The sequence below is a fragment of the Miniopterus natalensis genome, chromosome 17 (genome assembly GCF_054644295.1).
Source record: "Miniopterus natalensis isolate mMinNat1 chromosome 17, mMinNat1.hap1, whole genome shotgun sequence".
In the NCBI taxonomy this organism is placed as follows: Eukaryota; Metazoa; Chordata; class Mammalia; order Chiroptera; family Miniopteridae; genus Miniopterus; species Miniopterus natalensis.
The window spans coordinates 20207918-20233468 of NC_142097.1; the positions used below are offsets into that span (position 1 = coordinate 20207918).

The window sequence follows — 25551 nt, forward strand, 5'->3', positions numbered from 1 at the left end:
AGATGCTGGCGGCTGTGCCAGTGGGAAGGCTCAGCTTGTTCGGCTATAATTAGGATAATGCACATTAGTCATTTAGTGTAACTCCGAGAGCAGCCCCCTCCCCCTGCTGCTGCTCACTCAGCTCCCTGGCCGGGCCTCTCCCTCCAGCCCTCCTGGTCGCCTGAAGCAGAAGTCTGGTTGGGCAGGTCTGTGGAATGGGGAGAGCCTGGGTTTCCAGGCCCTGGGGGTGGAGGCAGTTCAGTGTATGATGTGACCTGGTGGGAGGGTCCAGGCCTCCTCCCTCAGGCCTGCTCCCTTGGAGGGTGTCCTCCTGCCTGCTGCCCTGCCCCTGGCCTGTCCTGAGGCTCAGCATTTGCTCTCAGAGGACTGGACTGCCAAAAGCAGGCCTTTGTCTGCAAATGGCCCTTCCCATGAGCACATTGCCCCATTCCCTGATTCACTTATAGTCTTCCTGAAATCCAAGAAACCAGGTCCCACAGGAAGCTAGTGTGTTTGGGGGGGGTCAAGGTGGGGGCTTCATCAGCCTGACCGGAGCAGGGAGCCCTCTGCCTTACCTGGCGTGAGTTGGGCAAGGGCAGGAGGGTGGAGAGTGTTATCATTTCACAGGAACAAAGGGCTATTTCAACAGTGTCCTTTTGTCCCCAGTCCCACAGCCACTGGCAGACTCCAGACCTGTCCACAAATGAACCCCCTGACCTCTCTTCCTCCACCCCTGAGCCCCCAACCAATCCTTCCCCTCACAAAAGAGACTTCACATCAGGCCCATTACAGCTGGGCAGGCTGTGATCTGGGGCCAAGGGGTTGTTGAGGGGGCAGGGGTGAGGATGGGGCCCCTTTCCGATTTTCAGAAATAAATAAAAGAGCTGTTCCAAGTGGTGAGGGATGCTCGCCTGGCAATAAAAGACCTCCTTGTCTTCAGGAGCCTTTTTGAGCTTCTGGTCCTGATCCTGAGATCACAGATGCAGACAGACCAACAGACAGACACACGCTCACAGCTCACAAGGGCAGGCTCAGGGGCAGCACCGGAAGGAGGCCAGGCTCACTGTGCACTAGGAGGGGGCAGAGCCCCTCTCCTGGACTCCTTCCCCTCTGCTCCCCCAGAAACCCTGCCTCTGTGCCCCAGAACTTACAGCCCAGCAACACCTCTCAGCCAGAGACACTGTCCTGAGTTGTACGTCTTGAGGCCCTTGCCCTCAAGGAGATTCCATCACTTCCTCTTGGGCTTCCCCTGCTCACCCTCCCTCTCTGTCATGGTCCCCGAGATCTGCACCCCAGTGCCATGTGTAGCTTACAGGTTCCCATGAGAGCAGATGCTGTAGGGGAAGGAGTCACCCTGCCCAGCCAGTCTCTCAGGATCAGGAAAACTTTCCTCCATCTCCCCTTGGGATTGCTTCCCTCTGGTGGTGAGGCTACAAGGCTAGCAAGAAGATGCCCCTGGGACTAGCAGGGAGCCAGGAAACAAGAAACTTGGTTTCCCTGGGTCTGTGGTCTGCCTTGCTGTGTACCCAGCAGGGCATCCCTCCCTGGGCCTTGAGGTGCCCAGAAGCAGAACTAGCTGGCCAGTTCCAGCTGGCAGGGGCTGTCCTAGCAGCAGCTTCTTGGGGTCCCGTGGCCACCTGACCTTCTGGTGTTCTGGTCCTCCTTTGGGCTCCGGGAAGCATTCCTAGCCCCTAAGTTAGCTGAGCCGGGTTCCTTTCATTCAATGTGATTCCTCCCCTCCTCTCTGCCCCCTCCTGTGTCTCTCTGATTCCCTCCCTTTCTCTCAAAGATGAGAGGTCACAGCTGAGTGGCAGGGAGCTGCTGGAGAGGACTTTAGGCTGAGGGAGCAAAAGGAGTGGCAGGTTAGATATCCCAGGATAAGGGAGAGGAGGGGTGCCTGCAAGAGGAAGACTGGCGACAGACTGCGTGTGTGTGTGTGTGTGTGTGTGTGTGTGTGTGTGTGTGTGTGTGAACACACACAGCTTCCCAGGGCCACCTCGATCATTCATTCATGGGGTTCTGTGCCGGAGATGCCAGGGATAAAGAAAGCCACAGGGCCCCTCCCATAATGGCAGGCATATCAACTGCAAGAGAATTAGGGTTGGGGTTCACTCATGTAGGGGCAGGGAGCCAGTCACTGGATCTTGGAGGAGTCCTGTGATGATAATAATTTAATTTAATTTAATTTATTTAATGATGAGGATAATAACACCCAGACAATAGCTCACATTTAAAGAAGGTTAATTGTGTGCCAGGCATCGTCGGAGCGCTTTGCAGGTGATCTTATAACAAGCGCATTTCATTCTCAGCCCAGTGAAAGAGGGACTGCTATCACCCCAGTTTACAGTTAAGGAAACCGAGGCACAGGGATGCTAAGTTATTTGCCCAAGATTATATAACTAACAAATGGCAGAGCCAGTCTGATGGGAGCCTTCCTGACCCTCAGTTTCTTCATCTATGAAATGTGGAGAGGGACCCTGATCTCCCTTCCGCTAAGAGATTGGGAGTTAGTTCCCAGGCAGATCGCAGAACGTGACCTGGCCAATCATCAGTGCTACTGGGAGTAAGCAGGCAGGAGGTCCCCTGGGGGGGATTTAGGGTAAAGTGGGGGAAGGGTGTCCCTTCTGCTGCTGCCCCCCCCCCCACTAGCTTACTTATTCCAACATCGTGTTCCAGCCAGGGGTGGGGTGAGGTGGGTGACATATTGGGAAGCTGCCTCTTTAGGATTTACAGCCTCTGTGGGTTATGTGCTGCGGGAGGCTTCAGTTGTCCCTCTCCCTCCAAGCCCCAGGGCCTGCAGCAGAAGCCATAGTTATTACATATACACTGGCTGCAAGTCCCTCCCAGGAGCTCCTGCTGCTTCCAGCTCAGCCCAGGCTGCGGGCACACAGGGGTCCTCAGTGCTGGGGACACAGAGGCCAGAGGAAAAGGGAGCCACCAGGTTGGTGGGGGAGACACTGCCCTGCCCCGGGGGAGCAGTTTTGGAAAGGGGGTAGCAAGGCAGAGGAAGGACGTATGGAAGGGCTCAGGTGGGTGTGGGCGTCTCTCAGGGCTGACCTCAGGGAGATATAGCCATTCTTCTGCTGGCTCCTCCAAGAGGGGGCTTACCAAAGCCCCAGCCTCGGGTGGGGACGTGTCTATATGGACCAACCTATATGGCAAATTTGTCAACTTAGAAAAAGACAGAAGCAGATCCATGCTAGGGGCCAGGCTTGGCGAGCAGAGCTGGGGCTGGGTTTTAGTCCTGCGGGCTCCCTGGCCCAGGGTCTTTGAGCAAGACCCAAACACTCAGTGGTTCTGTGACGATAATATAGTGCCTGGGACACTTGGGAGGCCCTGTCTTAATGTGGGAGGGGCAGTGTTCTGGGAATACCAGGCCCAGCTGTCCCTGCCCCTTTACCCTGCTGACCCCTGCATGGTCCAGAACCCACCAGAACTCCCTGCACACATGACCCCTGCTCACCCCTAGGTCACCCATGTAACTAACAGGCAGGGCAGGGACTATCTGTTTCTCCCAGAGGAGGAAACTGAGGCCCAGAGAGGGGAGGAAAATGTCCAAGGCCACACAACAGGTCAATGGCTCCCTGGGCTGAATTCCAGGGTCCCCAACAACTAATACTCCTTTCAGCTTTGGTGTCGCTTTCAAGATTCTTGGGACACTGCTTTGTGTGCCTGTCATCTCTGTATTTGTCCTATTTAACTTAACAGACGTTGACAGGGGACCTGCCATAAGCTAAACAAGGCAAGTGCTAGCAAAGAACAGCTCAGCACTTGCCTCCTCTCAGAACTAAAGAACCAGTAAGTGTGCAGTGAATTAATGAATGAACACTGGGGCTGACTCTGTTCCAGAAACTGCAGCAAGCAATTTACTTAGGTAGTCAGGACAACTCTATGAGATAGTTTCTATCAAGGCTCAGAGAGGTTAAGTAACTTGCCCAAGGTTACACAGCCAGGAATTATCCGAGCTGGCATTTGAACGTGAGTTTTTGTCTCTCCCAAACCACACAGGTTCTTCCTTCCTTCCTTTCTTTCTTTTTTTTTTTTTTTTTTTTTAATTTATTCTTTTATGTATGTGTTTTTTAATTCTTGGAACAACTTCAAACATTTTCCTTCATTTTTAATGACATTTATTGTTTTCCTTCTAATTTTATAAGCAATCTATGTTCACTGCCGACAACTGGAAAATACATAAAAACATAAAGTAAAAAATAACAATCACCCATAATCCTCACCCCCCAGAGACAACCACCATTAGCATTTTGATGTATTTTGCCCCAGAGTCTGCATATCTTTATATAAAATTGGTGCATGCAGTATTGCCAGTTTTGCACCCTGCTTTGTTTAGCTCAAACTATTTGTATTTGCCATTCTGAGTAAATATTTAAAAAACAAACAAACCTTGGTCTATAATGGCTGAATGCACCCATTCTTAGGCATTTGCTTTTATTTGACCATATCCTGCTTTTGGACATTTAAGTTGTTTCTGATTTTTTTACTAATAAACATAACATTGCAGTGAGTATCTTTCTACATAAATCTTTGGGCTGATTTCTGCTTTTTAGATTCCCGGGGGTGGGGGGGAGGTTATTGGGGCAAGAAGCAGCAGTTTTAAGACCTTTAAAACATTTTGAAATTGTGTTCTAGGAAGCCTGCCCAGTTTACCCTCCAACAGTAGGATGTGTGACCACCCCATTTCTTAAAATTGTTGCTAACGCAGGGCATTACTAATGAAAAAAAATAAAAACATGAACCTTTCTCAAGCCATGGGTTTTTCCCACTTCAACACCCCTCTCTGCAATAACTGGTATATGGGTTGATAATTCCCTGTTTTGCCAATGGGAAGATAGGGCCCCAGAGAGCAGAAGGGACGTACTTGCCCTAGGTCAGATCCATGGATTAGCCAAGGAAAGGCAGGACTGGAACCCAGGCATCCTGCCTTAGACAGGGCCTCTTCCCTGCACCCTCAGTGGAAAGCTTCGCCCCCTGCAGATCTCCTGGGCCAGGGGCTTCCCCACTAGGTCCCACCCCTCCTGCAGGCCTAAAGGTCTGGGTTGGGAGGGGTGACTGGACATAGCCCATCCCTGGTCTCTTGATCATGGACCACATGGCCCCTAGGATCCTCCCCACCTGCATCAACCATGGCTCTTGCTCCCTCTCTTTCATTCATTTCTAGATTTGGCACCTGCGTGTGCTGGGCATGTTCTAGGCTCTGATCGTTCACTGTCAGCATCACCAAGTTATGCCATGCGAGCCACAGCCCCTGCAGTATCTCCCAAACCTTCGTGCTTAGCCCTGTGTTTTCCAAACTTCTGTGATGATCACGGGCCTGGGATGCTTGGTAAACATACGGATTACCAGGTCTCTCCTCTGCAAATTCTGACTGTGTAAGCCTGAGTCTGGCCCTAGAATTCTTTTCCTGTTGTTGTTTTGTTTGTTCCTACTGATTCTTACATTCAGGCAAGTTCAGGAGCGAGTGCTGAAGGATCCCCAAGCACTGACATCTGATGAAATGCTTATACACACACAGGCGCGCGCACACACACACACACACACACACACACACACACACACACACACACACACACACACACACACAAGCACAGCTCAGCCCCTTGGGCCCTGCTGACATGCCCTGCTGTGCCCTCAGCCTCAAATTCATCAAAGCTAATGACAATCTTTTTTATTTTCTGATTTGCAGGCGATTAGTTTTAATTTGGGGACAATTAGAGGTAGGAGTAGGAGGCATCTGATCTTGATTAGAAGCAGGGAGATGGCCAGAGGCGCCCCCACCTATAGCCCCCGCCTGGCCCTAGCCTCCACACAGATTAATTTATATATTCAGTGTTGGGAGGGACACTTGCCTCTGTGCCTGGGGAGAAAGTGTGAAGGTTGTCTGGGGGTGGCCACAGGCCCATACTATGCTCCCAGATACCTAGGGCCCACTTGAGATGAAAAGGAAGGGCTTCTGTCCAGTCACTGGCCCCCATAAGAGGGTAGAATTGGCATTTGCTAAGCACCTACTATGTGCCACACCTTGTATTATGCAAAGCTGGTATAGGCCCAGTGTCTGCCCATATCCCAATTCAGCTGGAAAGGCAAAAGCATAAACAGCCCCATGCCTTCTGTTGTTGGAAGTGACTGGAGAGACCTCTGCACAGGCAAAGGAGCGCATAGGCCAGCATCCAGCCCCCAGGGAAAATTCACAGAAATAATTACTGAGAAAGCTCATTGATAATTTGCATCTCACGCTCATACCCGGGCCAGATTCCTGGTCAGTCAGAGCCAGAGCTGGAGAGAGCAAAGCAGCAGCAATGCACCACCAGGGTGGTGGCAGTGAGAGGCATCAGGGAAGGCTTCAGGGAGGAGGTGATGCCTGGGCAGAGCATGGAAAGATGAAGGGACCCCCTACCTCCTGTGCAAGTCTTCTCTCAGGTGCTGGTGGGTCTGGTGCCCTTCGGTAGGGCCAGTGAAGCATCTATTCATGCCTTAGTGTCTTTGTGGAACAAGAAGGGAAAGGTGAATGCTGCTGCTTCTGAGCTGCTCAGGGCCCTGAAGTGGGCCCAGGAGCTGGTGAGAGAGAGGATGTGGGGGGATAGGAGTCCAGACCTATTGCATAGACACCTCATCCTTAGTCACCCAGCTGTAAAGAGCTGGACGTACCCTCCCAGGGTTGTGGGAGGAAGGATCTGGTTTGGCTTCCCTGGGAAGAGCCCCATGCCAGGCAGTTGGGGAGGGGGCTGGGAATAGTGTCTCAGCTGCCATCATCCCCGTGGACAAAAGCTGCATGACCCGGGCCAGTCTTCCTCCCCCCATATGCTGTCTCCACACCTTCCTGGGGAAACTGAGGCTGTGGGGGCAGAAATAGCTAATCACCATGCACCTGTCTGCTTGAGCTACTGTAACAAAGTACCAGGGACTGGGCGGCTGAAACAAGAAAAGTTTATTTTCTCTTTCACAGTTCTGGAGTTGGTTTCCAGCTGTGTCTTCACATGGTCTTCCTTCTGTGTGTCCATGCCCTGATCTCCTCTTCTGCTAAGGACACCAGTCATATTGCATTAGGGTCCATCCTGATGGCCGCATTTCACTTCATTACCTCTTTAAAGACTATCTTCAAACACAGTCACATTCAGAGGTGCTGGGGGTTAAGACTCACACGTACGGATCGGGAGGGGGCACAATTCAGCCCTAATACCCATCATGAGCCTGAGAAAACATGGAGAAGCCACTTCTATAGAGAGATGGCAGCAAGGGAGGGTCCTAGGGCTGGATCCAAGTGATTCCTGAGGCGCCAGGCTGTGTAGACAGGGAAATCCAACTGCTCCTCTCAGGAGAGCCAAGGCTGCCAACAGGGAGGCAGTGTTAACCCTGGGCCACAGGGCAAGCTGGGCCAGAGGGCACGTGTGGTAGGTGGAGAGCACAGTGACACCTGGGGAGAGAGTGGAGCAGGCAAGAGGCAGGGGTCCCAGGTTCAGAACCAAGCCCAAGGAACTGATATGGGCTGCCTGGTGCGGGGCCTGAGGGGCAGGTGTGTGCAAGGCTATGTATGAGCATGAGTGTATGTGCATGCACGTGTGTGTGTGTGTGCACACGCGCACTCCCCGGACAGAGTGAACACCCTTGTTGTGTGGAGTATGTCCAAGGCAGGGCAGATCCAGGCGGTCATGGCCACCCTGTCGCTCCCCTGAAGCACCTCTCCCTGACCTCTGGCCCTGACTTAAACTCAGTTCTGTGTTGATCTTCCCCTCTCCTGTCTATCTTCCTTCAGCAAACTTCCAGCAACTTTTCCTTCCCAAACCCATGCCATGCTCCATGTCCAAGGTTAGAGCACAGATCGCACATGCACACACATTCACAGTGTTTCTGAAAACGTGACCGACTGATCTGCCGACAACCCCACTAGACCCGCCTTCCTTCCCCGGTCCCTGCCACACCACAATGCTTACAGGGCCTCCCCCATCTCCCTGGGGAAACTGAGTCCCAGAGAGGCCAAGCAGCTTCCTTTAGGCTCCAGAGGAAGTAAGGGGAGAGCAGAAATTAGTTCGGAGTTTTCAGGGACACCTCCCAACTCCACTACAGACAAGGCCTCAGGGCCCCAGAGGATAGAATGACTCACTGTGATTATGGGAACGGATGCTCTGTGTGCCACAATGACATAAATTCTAGAAGTGTAGCCCTGGCTGGTGTGGCTCAGTTGGTTGAGTGTGGTCCTATGCACCAAGAGGTTGCTGTTTCGATTCTCCATCGGGGCACATGCCCAGGTTGAAGGCTTGATCCCCAGGAGGGGGAGTGCAGGAGGCAGCCAATCGATGGTTCTCTCTCATCAATGTTTCTCTCTCGCTCTCCCTTCCTTTCTCTCTAAAATCGATTAAAAAATATATTTTAATAAATAAATAAATAAATAAATAAATACTAAAATTATAGTGCTACCTCAATACCATCTTGTCCAGCTCCCCTTTCTGAAAACCAGTTGTTTCCTTAATACAAGTTGCTGCCCCTTCCAGAATCTCGGTCTCCTTATGTTCAAGGTCACTGGGAGGCGTCAAGAGCCTCGTGCCAGGAGCCCTTCCCCTCGGTGGCCATCCAGGCTCCTCTCAGGTGCCTCAGCGAGGAGGCATTTGTTAGCCCAGGGCCTCTTAGTCAGGGCTGGGCTTCTCATTCAGAGAACTCCATTCATTCAACCGAAATCTGTCGAGGGCAAGGTGTGCGTGCGGACTCTGTTCTCTAATTCCTTCCTCCACGCCTCTCTGAGTCTCCTGCCCATCTGATGGCCTCTTCCCCCACTGTGTCGCCAAGGGTCCAGATGGCCAGCCATGAGGTTGAGACGGTAAGAGGGTCAAAGGGGACTAAGTGCCACTTAGCAGCCTCTGGGGCCTCCTGCGGATGCTAAGTAAGGCAGGACCAGTGGTTCTGACTTCCCAGCCCCGCCCTGTCCACCTGGCCTGGGGAGCGAGCAACTGCAGCTCCCTGACCACAGACGCCCTTCTCCACCTGCAGCAGGACAAGCACAGTGGCCCTCCCCATCCCAGCCCTGGACATCCCACCCCATCCCACAGTGTTCCTCCGCCCTCCTTGGTTTTTTAGCCACTCTCAGCATCCCTGTGAGGGGATGATGTCACAGCCTCAATTTTAGAGGTGAAAACTTAGGCTCAAAATGGAAGCAACTTGCTCACTGAGTGCAGCAAGGAGGAGCCCTGGACTTGAGTCCTCAAGCCTGTCTGTGTGCCTGCTTCCTGCTGCTTCCAAAGTAGCTGCTAGGCTGCTGTTCCCTAGCTCGGGCGATTATCCTGGACTGCCATACTCACTCTTTGGAGCCAGCCTCGTCCCAGGTGGCAAGGGTAGCTTCTCAGAGACTCTAGGGGTAACTCTGGGGCAGGATTCAAGGCATCAGCCAGGAAGGCTCTCCTGCCTCTCCAAACATCTTCCTATCCTCATTTGGGACTCAGCTGCCCACCTCCACCCCATCAGCAGCAGCGGTGTACCTTGTGGGGCTGCAGGGTGGGGAAGAGTGGCCTGGGAACAGAGTTCTGGGAATAGAGGGAGCAATCTGGTAGTAAAATTACAGGCTGCCCAGAGGACCAGAGACCAGTGGTTTCCCCAGCTGGTCCTAAGGGCTGCTCAGGAGGCATGCTGAGACCAGGTGCCATTCCTCTTAGGACAACTGACCTCAGGGCTTTTGTCATGCCCCAAGCCAATCACCTCAATTTTAACTGAGGAAGTTAAACCACAAATTAAAATATATATATATAGGATGACCCTGATTGGTGTTGCTCAGTGGTTAGAGCATCAGCCCGAACACCAAAGGGTCTCTGGTTTGATCCCTAGCCCAGTCAGAGCACTTGCAGGAGGCAATCAATCGATGTGTCTCTCCCACGCTGATGTTTCTCTCTCTCTCTCTCTCCCTCCCACCCTCCCTTCCACTCTCTCTAAAAAAAAAAAAAAATCAATGAAAAATATGCTCGGGTGAAGATTAACAACAACAACAAATAGGATGTAGACACCAGAGCCTGAAGAGCAGGGAGTTTTTAATTCATTGCATTTCTGAGGAATTGGGTGTGAATGTTGGTGGAACTGTCAAGGTTTAGTTGGTGGTAAAATGAAAAATGTGCATTAATTGCAAGTGTCCACCTTAGCACTGATTAGGAGAATCCTCCTTAGCACAGAGATCTCGTTCAGCATAGACCAGCCGTGACTTTTTGAAGGTTTGCTCCGTGCAAGGCCTTGTATATAACTAACTCCTGTGCAAGGCAGGATGAGAGGTCCCTCAGAGAGGGCAAAGCTCTGAGGGAAGTTCCAGAAATTGAGATTGCATCCTGGAGGACTTCCTGGAGGAAGTGACTTTGGAGGTTGCTTCAGCTGTGGATGTCTGCAGAAAGGGAAGGGGAATTCAACAGAGGCCATAGCATGAGCAAAGGAGGGGAGATAAGGCAGCATCCACAGGTGCTTAAGCCAGGAGTTGTCCAGTTACACTGGTGGGGGGGCTTGGGAAGAGGATTCCTGTGGAAAGGGGAGGCCGGAACCCCACTCAAGAGGGCCTTGAATGACACACTTAGAGTCTGGATTATTTGGTAAGCAGAAGGGAGAGACCCTTTAATAATACTTACACACATTTGCATTGTGTTGCACAATTTGTAGGGCACTTTCTTATTTGATTCTCAAAAACAAATGACAACACAACATCCTGTGAGACACAATAATTATTATTATTATTACCCTAGTTTCAAAGGGGGGGAATGCAATGCACGGTCCATGGGAAGATCGAGAATAATTTCAAGCCTCAAACTTCCTTCCTGTTCTGTGACAGTGTCCAACAGGTGAGCTGGGAGTGAGGGGCCAACAAAGTCTGATCTGTGTCCAGAAGAAACACATCTCTCTGGCTGCTATGTACGGGAGGGGATGCCAGGGAGGGGGTCAGCTGGGGAAAGGGGAGACTCAGATGGTGTGTCATTGTCATAGCAACAGGAGTGAAGCCAGTCTGGGAATGGAGGACAGCGGCAGCCTGGGATTTACCAGCGAGTCAAGAGGTAGAATTGCTAGAACTTGGCAGGCTCCTGAGAGGAGGGAGACACCAAACCTGAAGCCCACATTTGGGTTTAGAGACTGAGGATTGAATTCCCTGTATATTAGGTATGTGGGAGGTATGTGGAGTAGGGAGGAGATATAGGTTCCCCGGGAACCATCTGAGGCAGCTGAACCAGTAAAAGGCTTGAGCTGGAGACTCAGGTGGCCCCAGGTTCAAATCCTACTGCTGGCCCCTTTGGGGATAAGTTACTTAAGCGCCTTTCACCTTTATCTGTAAGATGTAGAAATAGGCTCTCAAAAAAGAGAAGTTATTGATAGAAAACTGGTTCAATCAATGGAGATTGTAATCATATTTGCTCAAAGGATTGATCCGAGGATCAAATAAGCTAATGCTTGTTGATCCCTGAGTGAGGTGATAATGCTAAGAGCTCACACTTGCTCAGCGCCACACTCTGCTGTCAGCACTTACTCACACGACGTTAGTAAGTCCTCATAGGTGGCACCTGGAGGCAAAAAAAATTTATACTCATTTCACAGATGAGGATGCTGGGAGATAAAACCTCTTTAAAGATTCACGATGCTCTGTGCTGCAATTAACTTCACCCCTACATTGCAGATAAAGAAATGAAGCAGTGGTGAAGGAGTTAACACACCTGCAAAGGTGGGGCCAGGCCTAGAGCCAGGCAGCCTGTCCCCGGGCCACCCCAGGACCTAGAGCCAGGCTGAGCGCTGCCAGCGTGGAGTGGGTGGCCCTGTGTGAGGGTGGCCAGCTGGGGTGTCCTGGGGTCCAAGCCTCTCCTGACCACTGTGGGGGTCTTTCTTCTGTCTGTCCCCAGCCTCCGGCCGCTCCCACCCAGCCAGCCCCAGCCCACCGGGGCCACAGGCCAGCCCAGTGCTGCCGATCAGCTACAGGCTGTCGCACACGCGGCTGGCCTTCTTCCTGCGGGAGGCGCGGCCCCCGCCACCTGCGGTGGCCAACAGCTCCCTGCAGCGCTCCGAGCCCTTCGTGGTGTTCCAGACCAAGGAGCTACCGGTCCTCAACGTCTCCCTGGGGCCCTTCAGCACCAGCCAGGTGGTGGCCCGGGAGCTCCTGCAGCCGTCCAGCACCCTGGACATCCCCGAGCGCCTGACAGTCAACTGGAAGGTGCGAGCCTTCATCGTCCGTGCCCGTGTGCCTGCCTCGCAGCCCGTGGCCCAGGTGCTGTTCTACGTAGCTGGCAGGGACTGGGACGACTTTGGCGTCACCGAGCGGCTGCCTTGTGTCCGCTTGCATGCCTTCCGAGATGCCCGGGAGGTCAAGAGCTCCTGCCGCCTCAGCGGGGGCCTGGCCACCTGTCTTGTGAGGGCTGAGCTGCCCCTGGCCTGGTTTGGGCCCCCAGCCCCAGCTGCGCCACCCGCCACCCGGCGCAAGTCTCCAGAGGGGCTGGAGCCCGAGCTGACGGGGGAGAGCCAGCAGGCTGAGCTGTACTATACTCTCCATGCCCCAGATGCGGCTGGGGGCTGTGGGGGCACCAGGCGTGGGGCTGGGGCCGGAGTGGGGGCCCGGGCGGAGAGCCCCACCCAGCACCCGCTGCTGCGCATTGGGAGCATCAGCCTGTTCCGCCCACCCCCCCGGAGGACCCTGCAGGAGCACAGGCTGGACAGCAACCTGATGATCCGCCTGCCAGATCGGCCCCTCAAGCCAGGGGAGGTGCTCAGCATCCTCCTATACCTGGCCCCCAACTCCTCCTCTCCCTCCAGCCCCGGCGTGGAGCATTTCACACTCAGGTAGGAGTTATGGGGGGGGGCCTGCCTTCCCTTTTGCAGGGGCTCTCCCGGCCTGCCTGTCCAGCATCCTAATCCCAGCTCTTACATTTATCACTTGATCAACCTCAGAAAGACACCTCACTGTTCTCATCTGCCTAATGGCAACAGAAACCCCTGCCCCACCTCCGTATCTCACAGAAATGGCCTCTTGGTAAGGGAGAAATATCAGTTTTCACAAGCATGGATATTCAAAAGGGTAGAATTGGGGCTGGATGGGCCCTTAGACATTAGCTGGTGCAAACCTCCCATTTTACAGATGGAGATTGAGGCCAAAGAGGAGAAATGGAGACCCTTGCTGGGAGCCAAAAGATGAACAGGAGTGTGTGCGTGTGCTGGGACATCTGCCCAATCCTAGAGTTGGGAGAAAAGCTTTCAGGAGTCCCAGTTCTTTTTTTCTTTTTTTTAATATATCTTTATTGATTTCAGAAAGAGGAAGGGAGAGGGAGAGAGAGAGATAGAAACATCAATGATGCGAGAGTCATTGATCAGCTGCCTCTTGCACGCCCCCCACTGGGGATCGAGCCCGAAACCTGGGCATGTGCCCTGACCAGGAATCGAACCTCGATCTCCAGGATCGTAGGTCAATGCTCAGCCTCTGAGCCATCCCAGCCAGGCCCAGCTCTTTCTATACCATGAGAAGGATACAGTTCACAAATTCAGAAATGCCTTAAATTGTATCACATCCCCACAAAATATAATGATGTCTCACAGCAGGAATCTATGGTTCGAGCCATGCTGGGTGATTCATAGGAAAAGCCCTGCCACAGCCCCCCTTCCGACCTCAAGCATTATGCAATAGGACCTGAAACATCACCATTAGCCTCCAACTTCTTTGAGTTAAGTATCGCCCTCTCTCCTGAGTGTACTACCTTAAAGTTTAAATATCCCTGGAAAGGATCATACCTGATTCAGTGATTGATACAAGAATGTGAATACAAGACAAATGAGTCATCAGAGATCTTGGGCTGCATTAATAGGAACAGAGCAGCCCAGCCGGTGTGGCTCAGCGGTTGAGCGTCAACCTATGATTCAAGAGATCAAGGTTCAATTCCTGGTCAGGGCACATGCCTGAGTTGCAGCCTCCATCCCCAGTAGGGGGCAGGAGGCAGTTGATCAATGACTCATCATTGATGTTTCTATGTCACTCCCTCTCCCTTTCTCTCTCTGAAATCAATAAAGACTTAAAAAAAAAAAAAAAAGCAATAGAGCATGTAGAATTAGGGAGGTGATAACCATTCTGCTTTAGTCAGCGTTAATTAGAGCACAACTGCACAGTGTCCAGAGGAGGGTGACTAGGATACGAGAGACTTGAAACTATGGCAAAAGCAGCAATTGGAGGAACTGGAGATTTTAGGCTTGGAGAAAAGAAGACTCAGAGAAACCTCCTCACCTTCCCAGCTTTCTGAAGAACTGCTACAACTAAGATGGAGGAGAGGTGTTCTCTCTGCCCCAGCAGAACCCAAGGTTGTGGTGGTTATCTTTCAGCTAAACATGGGGAAGAGGCTCTGATCCTCAGGGGCTTTCTGGAAATGGAATGGGATGTGTGCAGAAGCAGTGGGTCCCTTGTCCTAAGGTGTGCAAGAAGGGGTTAGGTAAAGGCTTAGCAGAGATATGATGGAAGTGATTGCAGCTTTGGCTGAGGGTCAGAGGTGGTAGCTACGTGATACCAGACTCCCCAGATTAGTCTCAAACTTTGAGTCTAAGACCCAGGGGAGGGGTCCTACTACCAGCCAGCCCCAGCCAAGGGACCATTACCGGGTAGGCAGCCATTGGGCCCTAGGCTGACCCTCTCCCTCTCCTTCCTCCTGCTTTGTTCCAGGGTGAAGGCCAAGAAGGGCGTGACCCTCTTAGGCACCAAGTCACGGAGTGGTCAGTGGCATGTGACCTCGGAGCTGCTGACTGGAGCAAAGCACTCAACAGCCACAGTGGATGTGGCCTGGGCCCAGGGCACACCGCTGCCCCCATGGTGAGCCGAGGTGGTACCCCTGCCTACCTTTTTGCAAGACAGGCACCTGGAGGAGTGGGGGAATTTTTGGTGGAGGAGACCAGGCTTATGGAAGGGCTGGGGCTTAGTTTATGGGGACTCTGAGTCTAGGCAGAGCACCTTGAGTGGCTGGAGAAGGCTCAGAGGGCCCCAGAGGGCAGACTTCCAAGGAGAGCTAGGAGTCCCTATGGGGGTCCCCCTTCCTCTCCAGCTCTGCTTCTTTTCTGTACCCGGCAGGGAGGGCCAGGGGCCCCTGGAGATCCTGCAACTGGACTTTGAGATGGAGAACTTCACCAGCCAGTCAGTCAAGCGGAGGATCATGTGGCACATTGACTACCGCGGCCATGGCGCTCTGCCTGACCTGGAACGGGCAGTCACAGAGCTGACGGTCATCCAGCGGGATGTGCAAGCCATCCTGCCCTTGGCCATGGTGAGCAGGGCAGTGACTGGGCCAGTGGATGCAAGTGTCTGTCATGGGTGCATGTGTGAGGGAAATGTGCACAGCTGAGTGTGCGTATAGGCCAATGCACATATGCATGTGAGCCAGCGCCCTAGTGTATGACTGCCTCCTGAACCCAGGTGTGCCCGTGTGAAGGGCGATCTCACGGGGGGCAGGCGGTCCTCTGTGCCTGGGGCTGGAGTAAGACAGCAGGTACTGAGGGGAACAGAGGTGGGAGAAGTCACCCGTGGAGGGACCACTCAGGGGAGGTTTCCTGGAGGAAGCGGCCATGCAGTTGAACCTCAAAGGTCATGTAGGGGAAGGACTCATACAATCAGAGAAGATGAGGAGGGCGCTCTAGGCAGGGGATCATGCAGACAAAGGTACGGAGATGGGAATGTGAATAGCTTGTTCAAGGGAGCAGTGGATTTAGGACAAGTGCATTAAGGTGGAAAGGCTGGAATGATCAACTGGGGCCAGCCCAGGAGCACCTTGAATGGCCAGGGAACCTGGAGCCAGCCCAAGAACATCTCAAATAGCCAGGCAAATGTGTTGGACTTTCCTCTGTGAGTCCTGGGGGGCATGGAAGATGTTGCGAGAAGATGGGAGGGGACTGGAGAAGGGTTGTTTGCTGGCAGCAGAGAGAGGTAGACCACGGAAGCTACTGTAGAAGTCCAAAGAAACTGAGCATCTGAGAAGGTGCGTGAAGCTGGTTGGATGCACCTTTCTGCACATGTGTGCAGGTGTCCCCATGGAAGGGTGTACATCTGAGGAGAAGGGGAATCAGGAGCCAGGGCCTTGGCTGTCCTATCCTGGGAGAGCAGGGATCTGTAAGCACCCTGGTTCAGCAGAGTGCCACCCTCCTCTCCTCCCCACAGGACACAGAGATCATCAATACGGCCATCTTGACTGGCCGGACTGTGGCCATCCCTGTCAAGGTCATTGCCATTGAAGTGACTGGTCTTGTCCTAGATGTCTCTGCCCTGGTGGAATGTGAGTCTGACAATGAGGAGATCATCAAGGTGAGCTTCCCGGAGGTGGGGCCCCTGGGAAGAAGGCCTCAGACCTTTGAGTGGGGAGCTCCAAGCCAGAGGGGAATTCACATCCCATGCAGACTCCCTTGGTAGGCAAGAAGACTGGAAATTGGGGGCAGGAGTGGAGAACACCTGTGGGCATCCCTCGTTTAGCCTGAATGGGGTGCGGAAAAACCCTGGGTGCTGCCCTGCCAGTCCTGGTGGGCTGCTTGTAGGAATGTGGAAGAGACTGCTTGGCAGACCATGGGGAGAAGGCAGCATTGACAACTTGAACTCAATCCAATCTGACAAGTCGTTATGGAGCCCCTGCTGTGTGACAGACAATGGGCAAGGCAATGGGGGACAAGGTGGACCCCTCAGAGACATGCACTGAACCTGGATGCTGGTTTTAAATGGAGGAGATCCAGCACATGGAGGAAGCTTCCAGAAGCATGTGAGTTAGGCCAAGAGCGAAGGTTGTATAAGGAAAGACCCACTCTGGGCACATATCCCCACCTCCTTCAACTCCCAAAGACCCCTCCCTGAGCTTCTCCCCAGAGACCCACTCTGGGCCCTGGGTCCTCCATGGCCCAGAAAACAGGTCTTTGATCTGACACAAATGGCCCAGTTGCCACCTCCCCTCAAGGGCCTCCAGCTTTGCCCCTTTTCTTGGCTTCAGATAGTGAGTGGTCAGAGGCAATAGAGCAGGAAATAATGCAGGAGGGTGTCCAGCCCCGGTACCTAGGGCTAGGTGAGCAGTTTGCCATGCCAGCCTCCAACAGGTGCCCAAATCAAATGATTAGACACCGGGATCTGTTCCCTATTCTTGTCAATCCTTCAGCTTGAAGGAGAGCGGGAGGAGGGGTGTGGGTGTCCTCCCACCAGCTCACTGGGGCTAACCTGGGGTGCACACTCTCTTCCCACTCTGTCCCGTGTCCCTCTAGGTTGGGGAGCCTGGAGATCACCTGAGCTGCCCCCCCATCCAGAGAGAAGTCCTTCTAAGTGGCCAGAGCAGATGGCTCGGTCCCCTGCCCTCCCTTCACCTCCTGGGAGTAGAAGCCTTGCCTGGGCCCGTGGGGCCCTCCACTGCTGGCAGGCTGGTACAGGAAGAAATGGGCATGCTCCCAAGAGCCCAGCACCTTTCTCTGATGCCCAGACCCCCTCCCCCCCCACCTCAGCCCCAGAGGGACCAGAACAAAGCCGTGATGGCTTAGATACCAAGGGAATTAGCGAAGGTTCTAAATGGAATTTGTTTCCGTTCTCAATGAAATACACTCAGGTTCTTTATGGAGTTTGCCAATATTCTAAATGGAATTTGCCAGCCTTCAGAGAGAATGCTCTGCCTTCTGAAGTGGGAAAGGAGCATTTCTGGCAGGGCTGCTGTTCCACTTCCACCCACCCCTCTGAGATGATTAAGAGAGCTAGCAAGAGTTTGGGACAGTCCAGGGGCTCATTACAAATGAGCACCCTCCCCATTCCACCAGCACCCAGCACCCTCCCCATTCCCCACCAGAGTTTTCAGAGTGTCATCAGCCCACAGGCTGCATCCAAACACGAGGATGTGCACCCACGGGCCTGCACCAGCTGGAGCACCTAAATGCAATGCACACAGTCCTCACTCCAGGTGTGTACGTGGGCACATCTGACACGTACACCCATCTGCGTCTGTCCTGAAGGACTGGCAGTGACACTTTCGTGAGTGGGCGCAGGCATCCACCCAGATGTGTTCAGTGGGCATATGCCCATCTGGGGAACCTCTAAGATGAAAGTTGGCATCCAGGTGGACAGGCATTTGCAAAAGCTGCCACCATTGGTGGCAATAATCCACCAGTCTGTGCTTGGGGTTCTCTGGTCTTGATTTTTTCCCTCCCCTTCGCTCATTTCCACCCCTGCCTAGAGCAGTCCCCTTACCTGAAATTAACCAGCGCCCATTTTTCTGGGACTGCTGGGCCAGAGGGGCCTGGGAGGAGCCATGGGCCTGCCCCTCACCCTCACCCCTCTATTTGACCTCCTGCCTGCTCAGCTGAGCACCAGTGTCCCACTCAGGACAGGCTGCTCTTTGGTGCAGTGGAGGACTCTACCCACCAGACACATGCTCCAAAGCCCAGGTAGTCATGTAGGGGAGGGGAGCCAGTCCCGAGGACCCTCATCCTGAAGGTACATCAAAACCTATCCCTTGTAAAAACATTTGCACTTTAGCTCCTTCCCAGGGAGCAAACACCTCCCACAGTAGCCCCTAAGAGATGATCTCTGGAAAAACAGAATGGAGGTGGGGACACAGAAGCTGACAGCTCCCAGAGGAATTAAATTAGGTGCTTTCTCCCCCGGGTCCCTCCCCTTCAGCCTCATGTGACTGGCACTTTCTCTCTCCAACAGCCTCTGGCCCTGCTTGTCAGACTGCTGTTCCTTGCACTGTCCTGCAGGATGACCTGCAGGGCAAGACATGCCAACCAACCTCCTTCCCCTCCCCAGGTATCCAGCAGCTGCGACTACGTGTTTGTTAGCGGAAAGGAGTCTCGCGGGTCCATGAATGCCAGGGTCACCTTCCGCTACGACGTCCTCAATGCCCCCCTGGAAATGACAGTCTGGGTCCCCAAGCTGCCCCTGCACATCGAGCTCTCGGACGCCCGCCTCAGCCAAGTGAAGGGCTGGAGGGTACCTATCCTCCCCGACCGGAGGTACAGCCCCTCCACACACGGCAGATACTCGAGCACTCGCGGGTAACACAGCCCTGGCACACAGTCTGATCTACATGTGTGTATAAGGGCCTAAATGTACACAGTCTGCAGGTTGGTTATGCAGTCAACAAACTTTTCCTGAGTAGCTACTGTGTGCCAGGCACTGACAGGTGCTTGAGATGTGAGATGAGTGTGGCCAGTGCCTTACTCAGCCAAGTTCTATGTCCACCATGGAAGCCATCATGTATGTGCCACAGAGCATGGTGGATGCAGGAAGCAGGGAATTGAGTGGCACAAAGGAGAGAACCAAGGCAGCCTTCCTGGAAGGCTTCCTGGAAGAGGTGACTCTTGAACTAAGTCTTAAAAGATGAGTGGAAAGGAATTGTCTGGGGAACAGGGGAGAGACCAGTCAAACAGCAGACAAAATGGAGCAGACACAGCCACACAGGAGCACACACACCTATACACACGTGCCCCAGCCTGGGCACACCGAGGCACCCTTGTAAGCACAGCATCCAGGCACACGCTGACTCACACTGGGCCACCTCTCTGGGCAGCAGGCTCACACACCTGAGTGCCCAACTGTAGGACAAGTACATCTGAACTCAGCGCACCCCACTCACCCACTCATCGCTGCTGGAGAGAAAAGCCGGCAGGGAGGAGGAGGGGCGGGGCTAGGGATTGAAGCTGGTGGCTAGTGAGAGTTGGGCTCAGTTCAATTCTGCAGAAATTTGGAAAAACAACTTCAACGTGCACACGACTCGCCTGCATATCCTGTCAAAATGCATAGTCTGTATTTTGGACCAGCTCCTGGGTGATGCTGATGCCGCTCTGAGTAGTGAAGATGTAGTGAACTCTGAAGCCAGACAGCCTGGGTTTGAAAACTGACCTCTGCTCTGTACTAGCTGGGCAACTGTGGGCTATGTACATAACCTCTCCATGCCTCAGTTTCCTCATCTGTAAAATAGGCACCTTAACGCTTGCCTCACGGGTTGTTGTGAGGGTTAATTAGTTAGCACAGGTAACAGAGACCTCTGTGTGGATGATTATTTTGGTGCTTGAGCCTAAGCACTAGCAAAGCAGCAGCCACACCCTTCACACAGTAACTCTCCTGGTTCTAGCATTTTGGACAATCTGAATAGACTGAGAATTCCCCAAATCATCACATTCTGGGTCCCTTTTGCTCACCAGTTCCTCCCTCAATTTTTCTCTCTCCTTTTTGTATTTAACCATAAGCAGCAAGAGAAACACAGGCTGTCCCTTCGACACTTTGCTTGCAAATCTCAGCTAAATATCCAAGTTGATCACTTACAAGTTCTGTTTGCCACACAGCATAGGATGCAAGCCAGGCAGCTTCCTGGCACCTGGCACAGGGATCGCCTCTGCTCCAGCCTAGAGCTGAGAGCAGGGCCAGGCGCACGCTTAGTGCTGAAAAGAGGCAGCACTTGTTAGGATTTGACGTCAGCTTTTCACAGGCGTGGGTGAAGCCAAGCAGAGGCGGAGAGGGACCAGGGAGGGTCCAGAAGGCGCCTCTCTAGGAGGGGAAGGCCTGGGACTCCCAGCACCATACTTATCAGGAACAGGAGTGAGCCAGGGAAAAGGTTTCCACTTGCACAGCTTCCACCCACGGGAACAGGAGAACTGCCAGCAGGGCTGGGGGAGGAAGGACCCTGTGCAGGTAATTGCCACGGCGAGGCGCCCTGACCCCATGCCCCACCCAGGTCAGCCCGGGAGAGCGAGGATGAGGAGGATGATGAGGAGGAGCGGCGGCACAGCACCAGCCGCGGCTGCACCCTGCAGTACCAGCACGCCACCCTGCAGGTCTTCACCCAGTTCCACACGACGTCATCTGAGGGCACCGACCAGGTGGTCACCATGCTGGGCCCGGACTGGCTGGTGGAGGTCACCGACCTGGTCAGCGACTTCATGAGGGTGGGTGACCCCCGAGTGGCACGCATGGTAGACAGCAGCACTCTGGCAGGCCTGGAGCCAGGCACCACCCCCTTCAAGGTAGGCACAAGGGCAGTGCTGGGAGCCTTGTTCACCTGTGGGCAGAGGACACAGACCACAGACATTCTTAGAATAGGAATTCCAGGGCCTCGGCCCCTGGGAGGCACTCCAGCTGCCCCCAAAACACAGTTTTTTCCCCGCCTGCCCCTCTGCCTGAAGTTGTATGGTCAGAGGTCAAGGTCCTTTAGCTTTACCTTGGCGCAGGATCTCCCTCCAAGCCTTACCAGTGTCATCAACCTTGCACGACCGTGTGTTCCCTAAGGGCAGGTGTGGATGAAGAGGGAGAACAGGGGAGAGGGCCCAGGCAGCCCAGAGACCAGGAAAGGGAGTTCAGAATCTAGGAAGTCAACTCTGACCTTCCTCCTTGACAACTGGGTGCCTGAGTAGAAATCCTTCACCTAGGAGATGGTAAATAGAAATCTGCTAGATGGGGCTAGAAATCTGCTTGTAGAATACTTGTTTAATAAAAACAATTGATCCTACATTTTAAAATTTGGAAGTTCCTCATTTTTTAGAAAACCAGATTTCTGGTGTTACAAAATATGAATCTGGTAACACTGGGCCTACCTTCCTACCTGGCAATGAGCTGCTAGAGTGAGTAGTGGTGCCCCCTTTATATGAGATGAGTTCTCCCATTTGCCACAGTCCCCACCACTCCCTTTTGTCTCCCTGACATTGAGGTTGGAATGTCAATTGCTATTTATCACTGTGCAGGCCTATTGTTTTCCTTTAAATCTACCCATCTGTCTCATCTGGGCTCCTGTGAGCTCCTCACCCTTACCACTTGGCCCCCGAGCCCTAGTTCCCAGGTGCAGAACTCAGGCAGAGCCTCCCAGCCTGCCCCAGTCCCTGGGCCTCTCTTCTAGCAGCACTGGGATTCCTCCCTGATTGGTGATCCTGGGGGTGCTTCTTTCCTGGCCTTCACCCACCCTTTCCCCTCTCTGCCTTAGGTGGTGTCCCCACTGACAGAGTCTGTGCTCGGGGAGACGCTTCTGACGGTGACAGAGGAGAAGGTCAGCATCACACAGCTGCAAGCCCAGGTGGTGGCCAGCCTTGCCCTCTCCCTACGGCCAAGCCCCGGGAGCAGCCACACCATCCTGGCCACCACGGCTGCCCAGCAGACCCTCAGCTTCCTCAAGCAGGTAACTGGATGCCCAGCCTACCGACCTTGGAGCTTGGAGTGTGGCAGGAGGACTTGCGGGCTCTGACTTGCCCTTGTGCCATGAGTCTCCCAAATTAGGGCTTTAGGTAATGGAAGATCTATCTACCCTCCGAGCCCTGCATGCCTGCTCCACCCCATCCCCCTGCCATCTGCACAAGGAGTCTGGCCAAGGTTTTGCTTCCTGCACCTGCTACCCTCAGATGTTCCTGCTAAGGGTTCCCACTCCCATATTCTCAGAGGGCCCATCACCTCTGCCTGCACCTCCAGGAATTACCCTTACCTATTTCTGGAGCCCCAACTACAACCCTTCCCCCCTCCCCTGAGGCATGCCAGGGCACTGGCTACAGGCAAAGGTGGAAAGGTGACAGGCAGAAGCACAGGGAATGAGAAGGTGGGTGTTGGGCACCAAATCCGGAGTCAGGAACTAGAAGTCCTCTGCCCCTAACTTGTTCCATGGCCCCAAGCCAATCCCTTCTCTCTAGGTCCTGCTTTCTCATCCGCAGGGAGACCAATTTAACAAACAGAGGAGACTGGGGTTGGGCAGTATCCTCGGTCTCCAAGTGTCTGATGGGGATGATCCCGAGGTCAGGCATGGAGATGTGGGATTACTCCTGCAGGAAAAGAGACTTGAGTGAGACCCAAGGCAGAACATACCTTAGCTCATCAAGGGGAAAAGGGTGACATGGGCAAAGAAATTCTCAAGGCAATAGGAGGCCATAACATGCCCAGTACCCTTTTCACAACCTCCAGGCGAGGACTCCCGCTCAATCATTCCTGAGCACCTGCCACATGCCAGGCACAGTTCCAGCACCGGGGGTACAGCAGGGAGCCAGAATACCTTGGTCCCTGCCCTCATGAAGCTCAGTATGCAACAGGGAAGCCAGCCAGGACTAGCTCTCTGACTCCTCTCCCCTCCTCCTCCTCCAGGAAGCCCTCCTGAGCCTCTGGCTCTCCTACAGTGATGGCACCACAGCTCCACTCTCCCTCTACAGCCCCCGGGACTATGGGCTGCTGGTGAGCAGTCTGGATGAGCGGGTGGCTACAGTGACCCAGGACCGGGCCTTCCCGCTGGTGGTGGCAGAGGCCGAGGGGGCAGGGGAGCTGCTCCGCGCGGAGCTCACCATTGCTGAGAGCTGCCAGAAAACCAAGCGCAAGAGTGTTCTGGCCACCACCCCCGTGGGCCTGCGGGTGCACTTTGGACGGGAGGAGGAGGACCCCACCTACGACTACCCTGGCCCCAGCCACCCGGGGCCCGGTGGGGGTGAGGACGAGGCCCGGGGAGCTGGCCCTCCAGGCACAGGGATGTCCCCACCTGAGGCTCCGGGGCGGGTCACAGCCAGCCCGGCCGTGCCACCCACAGAAGACTTCCTGCCGCTGCCCACGGGCTTCCAGCAGATGCCGCGCGGGCTGACGGACCTGGAGATCGGCATGTACGCGCTGCTGGGCGTCTTCTGCCTCGCCATCCTGGTCTTCCTCATCAACTGCGTCGTCTTCGTGCTCCGCTACCGGCACAAGCGCATCCCGCCCGAGGGCCAGACCAGCATGGACCACTCTCACCACTGGGTGTTCCTGGGCAACGGGCAGCCCCTGCGGGTGCAGGGGGAGCTCTCCCCGCCCGCCGGCAACCCGCTGGAGACGGTGCCCGCCTGCTGCCACGGCGACCACCACAGCAGCGGCAGCTCGCAGACCAGTGTCCAGAGCCAGGTCCACGGGCGGGGCGACGGCTCCTCGGGCGGCTCGGCCCGGGACCAGGCCGAGGACCCTGCCAGCTCGCCCACTTCCAAGCGCAAGCGGGTCAAGTTCACCACCTTCACCACGCTGCCCGCGGAGGAGCTGGCCTATGACTCTGTGCCCGCCGGCGACGACGAGGAGGAGGGCGAGGAGGACCTGGGTTGGGGCTGCCCCGATGTGGCGGGCACCACGCGGCCTGCCGCACCCCCAAATCTGCACAGTTACATGCGCAGAAACAAAGAGATTGCGTAAAGGCGCCGTCCCCCCCATGGGGTGGGCTCCGTGTGGGACACAGCCAGGACCCCTGCTCCCATGGTCGTGGGCGGCTGGTTTTAAATGCCCGGCCCCTGCAGCTTTGCTCTTCGCGGGGCGCCGCCTCCCTCTTCTGCCTCACACCGTTACCCTCTTCTGCTACGGCAGGTGGAGGGATCCTTCCTCCGGAGCTCGCTGGGAGACAGCAACCCCAGCCCTCCTACCCTTTCCAAACCTCCTCCCATCGTAGACAAACCTGCCCCAAGAGTGAGGCACGGACGCCAAGCTTGGGGCCAGGTGAGCCCGCACTGTGAGCCACCCCTGCCTCCCATGTCCCCTGTGTTCCCTCTGTCGGGGGTTCTGTAGGGTCTTGTGTCACAAGCTGCACAAAGACTTTTCTCAAACCACTATTCAGGGAGTTCTGTCCTGCAGGGTGGGAGGCCACAGCTGCCTGCCCTGCCGAGGATCTTGCTGTGGACAAAACATTTGGGAGTTGGGGGACGCTTGTAGCATCATCTGGCTTTCGGTACCCCCCAGTCCTTTCCTAGGGCCTGGGAAGCTGACCCCAGAGGGGTCTGTGGCCAAGCCAGGCACCTTCCTGAGAGCCCAGGACTCTCTCCTCGGCCCCCAAGGCCTAAAGAAGTGGCCGGAAGGGGGAGGAGTCCTCAGTCCACCCCTAGCCAAGCCACAGCCCAGAGCACTACGGCCTGGGTAGGCCCAGGGAGGCCTGCATGCCTTCCACCCACCCCACAGCAAGGTCAACACTACGCCTTAGCCCCTCCAGCTCTGCTGACCACTCCACCCGTCCCCCCATGAAAGGAACCTGGTGGGAAGGGGACAGAGGGCACCAGGGAATGCCGTGAAGGACCTTGGGATGGGCAAGGCAGAGGGAGCCGGGCGTCTCCTACCCCATCCCACAGCCACTTTTCTCTCGGGTTCTACCCACCACTGTGTCAGGTTTTTCTTAAATAAATGGAAGCGACCGGATTGGAGGTGGGGGCAGCGGCTCCCGGAGAACAGACAGTATATGGTGGCTGGCTCTATGTCTCTTCTGCACGTGCACATGTGCACCTCCCCCACACATACACACGTGTATACAGATGCACACTGTGGGCCCACTAAATGACATGAGCTGCCGCCCTGCTCTTCCCCCTCCAGCATCCAGGTCCCCTAGATCTCTAGTGCTGTGGACATGCCCGAGTGAGAGGATGAAGGATTTTCTGGCCCAGAAATGTGCCCTCACAAAGGGATGCCTCCTCCAGGAGTCTGCCATGATTGGCTCAGGAAGGGGGGGCCAGCCTCGGGGCCTCCAGAGAAGTGCCTTGGGGGTGAGAGGGCACAGAAAAATAAGGAGAGAAGTGAGAGAGGTAGGTGTGCATGTCTGAGCTTGCTTGCTTCCTTCACTGCCTTCAGCCCTCCCAGAGGAGGCTCCTCCCCGTCACCATCACCACCTCTCCGGGAGGCCTCCTTTCTCCATG

The 25551-nt window shown here is 54.6% G+C and overlaps 1 protein-coding gene across 1 annotated transcript in view; it reads left to right on the plus strand.

Moving 5' to 3' along the window:
• TMEM132E (transmembrane protein 132E) overlaps positions 1–24849 on the plus strand; it is a 53158-nt gene extending 28309 nt beyond the window's left edge. The window contains exons 2-9 of the mRNA XM_016207006.2: positions 11835–12765; positions 14624–14770; positions 15026–15218; positions 16106–16249; positions 18713–18918; positions 20640–20928; positions 21879–22070; positions 23018–24849. Of these exons, the coding sequence (XP_016062492.2) occupies positions 11835–12765; positions 14624–14770; positions 15026–15218; positions 16106–16249; positions 18713–18918; positions 20640–20928; positions 21879–22070; positions 23018–24073 (3158 nt within the window). The 3' untranslated portion in view covers positions 24074–24849. The remainder of the gene's footprint in view (positions 1–11834; positions 12766–14623; positions 14771–15025; positions 15219–16105; positions 16250–18712; positions 18919–20639; positions 20929–21878; positions 22071–23017) is intronic.
• The last annotated feature ends 702 nt before the right edge of the window (positions 24850–25551 follow it).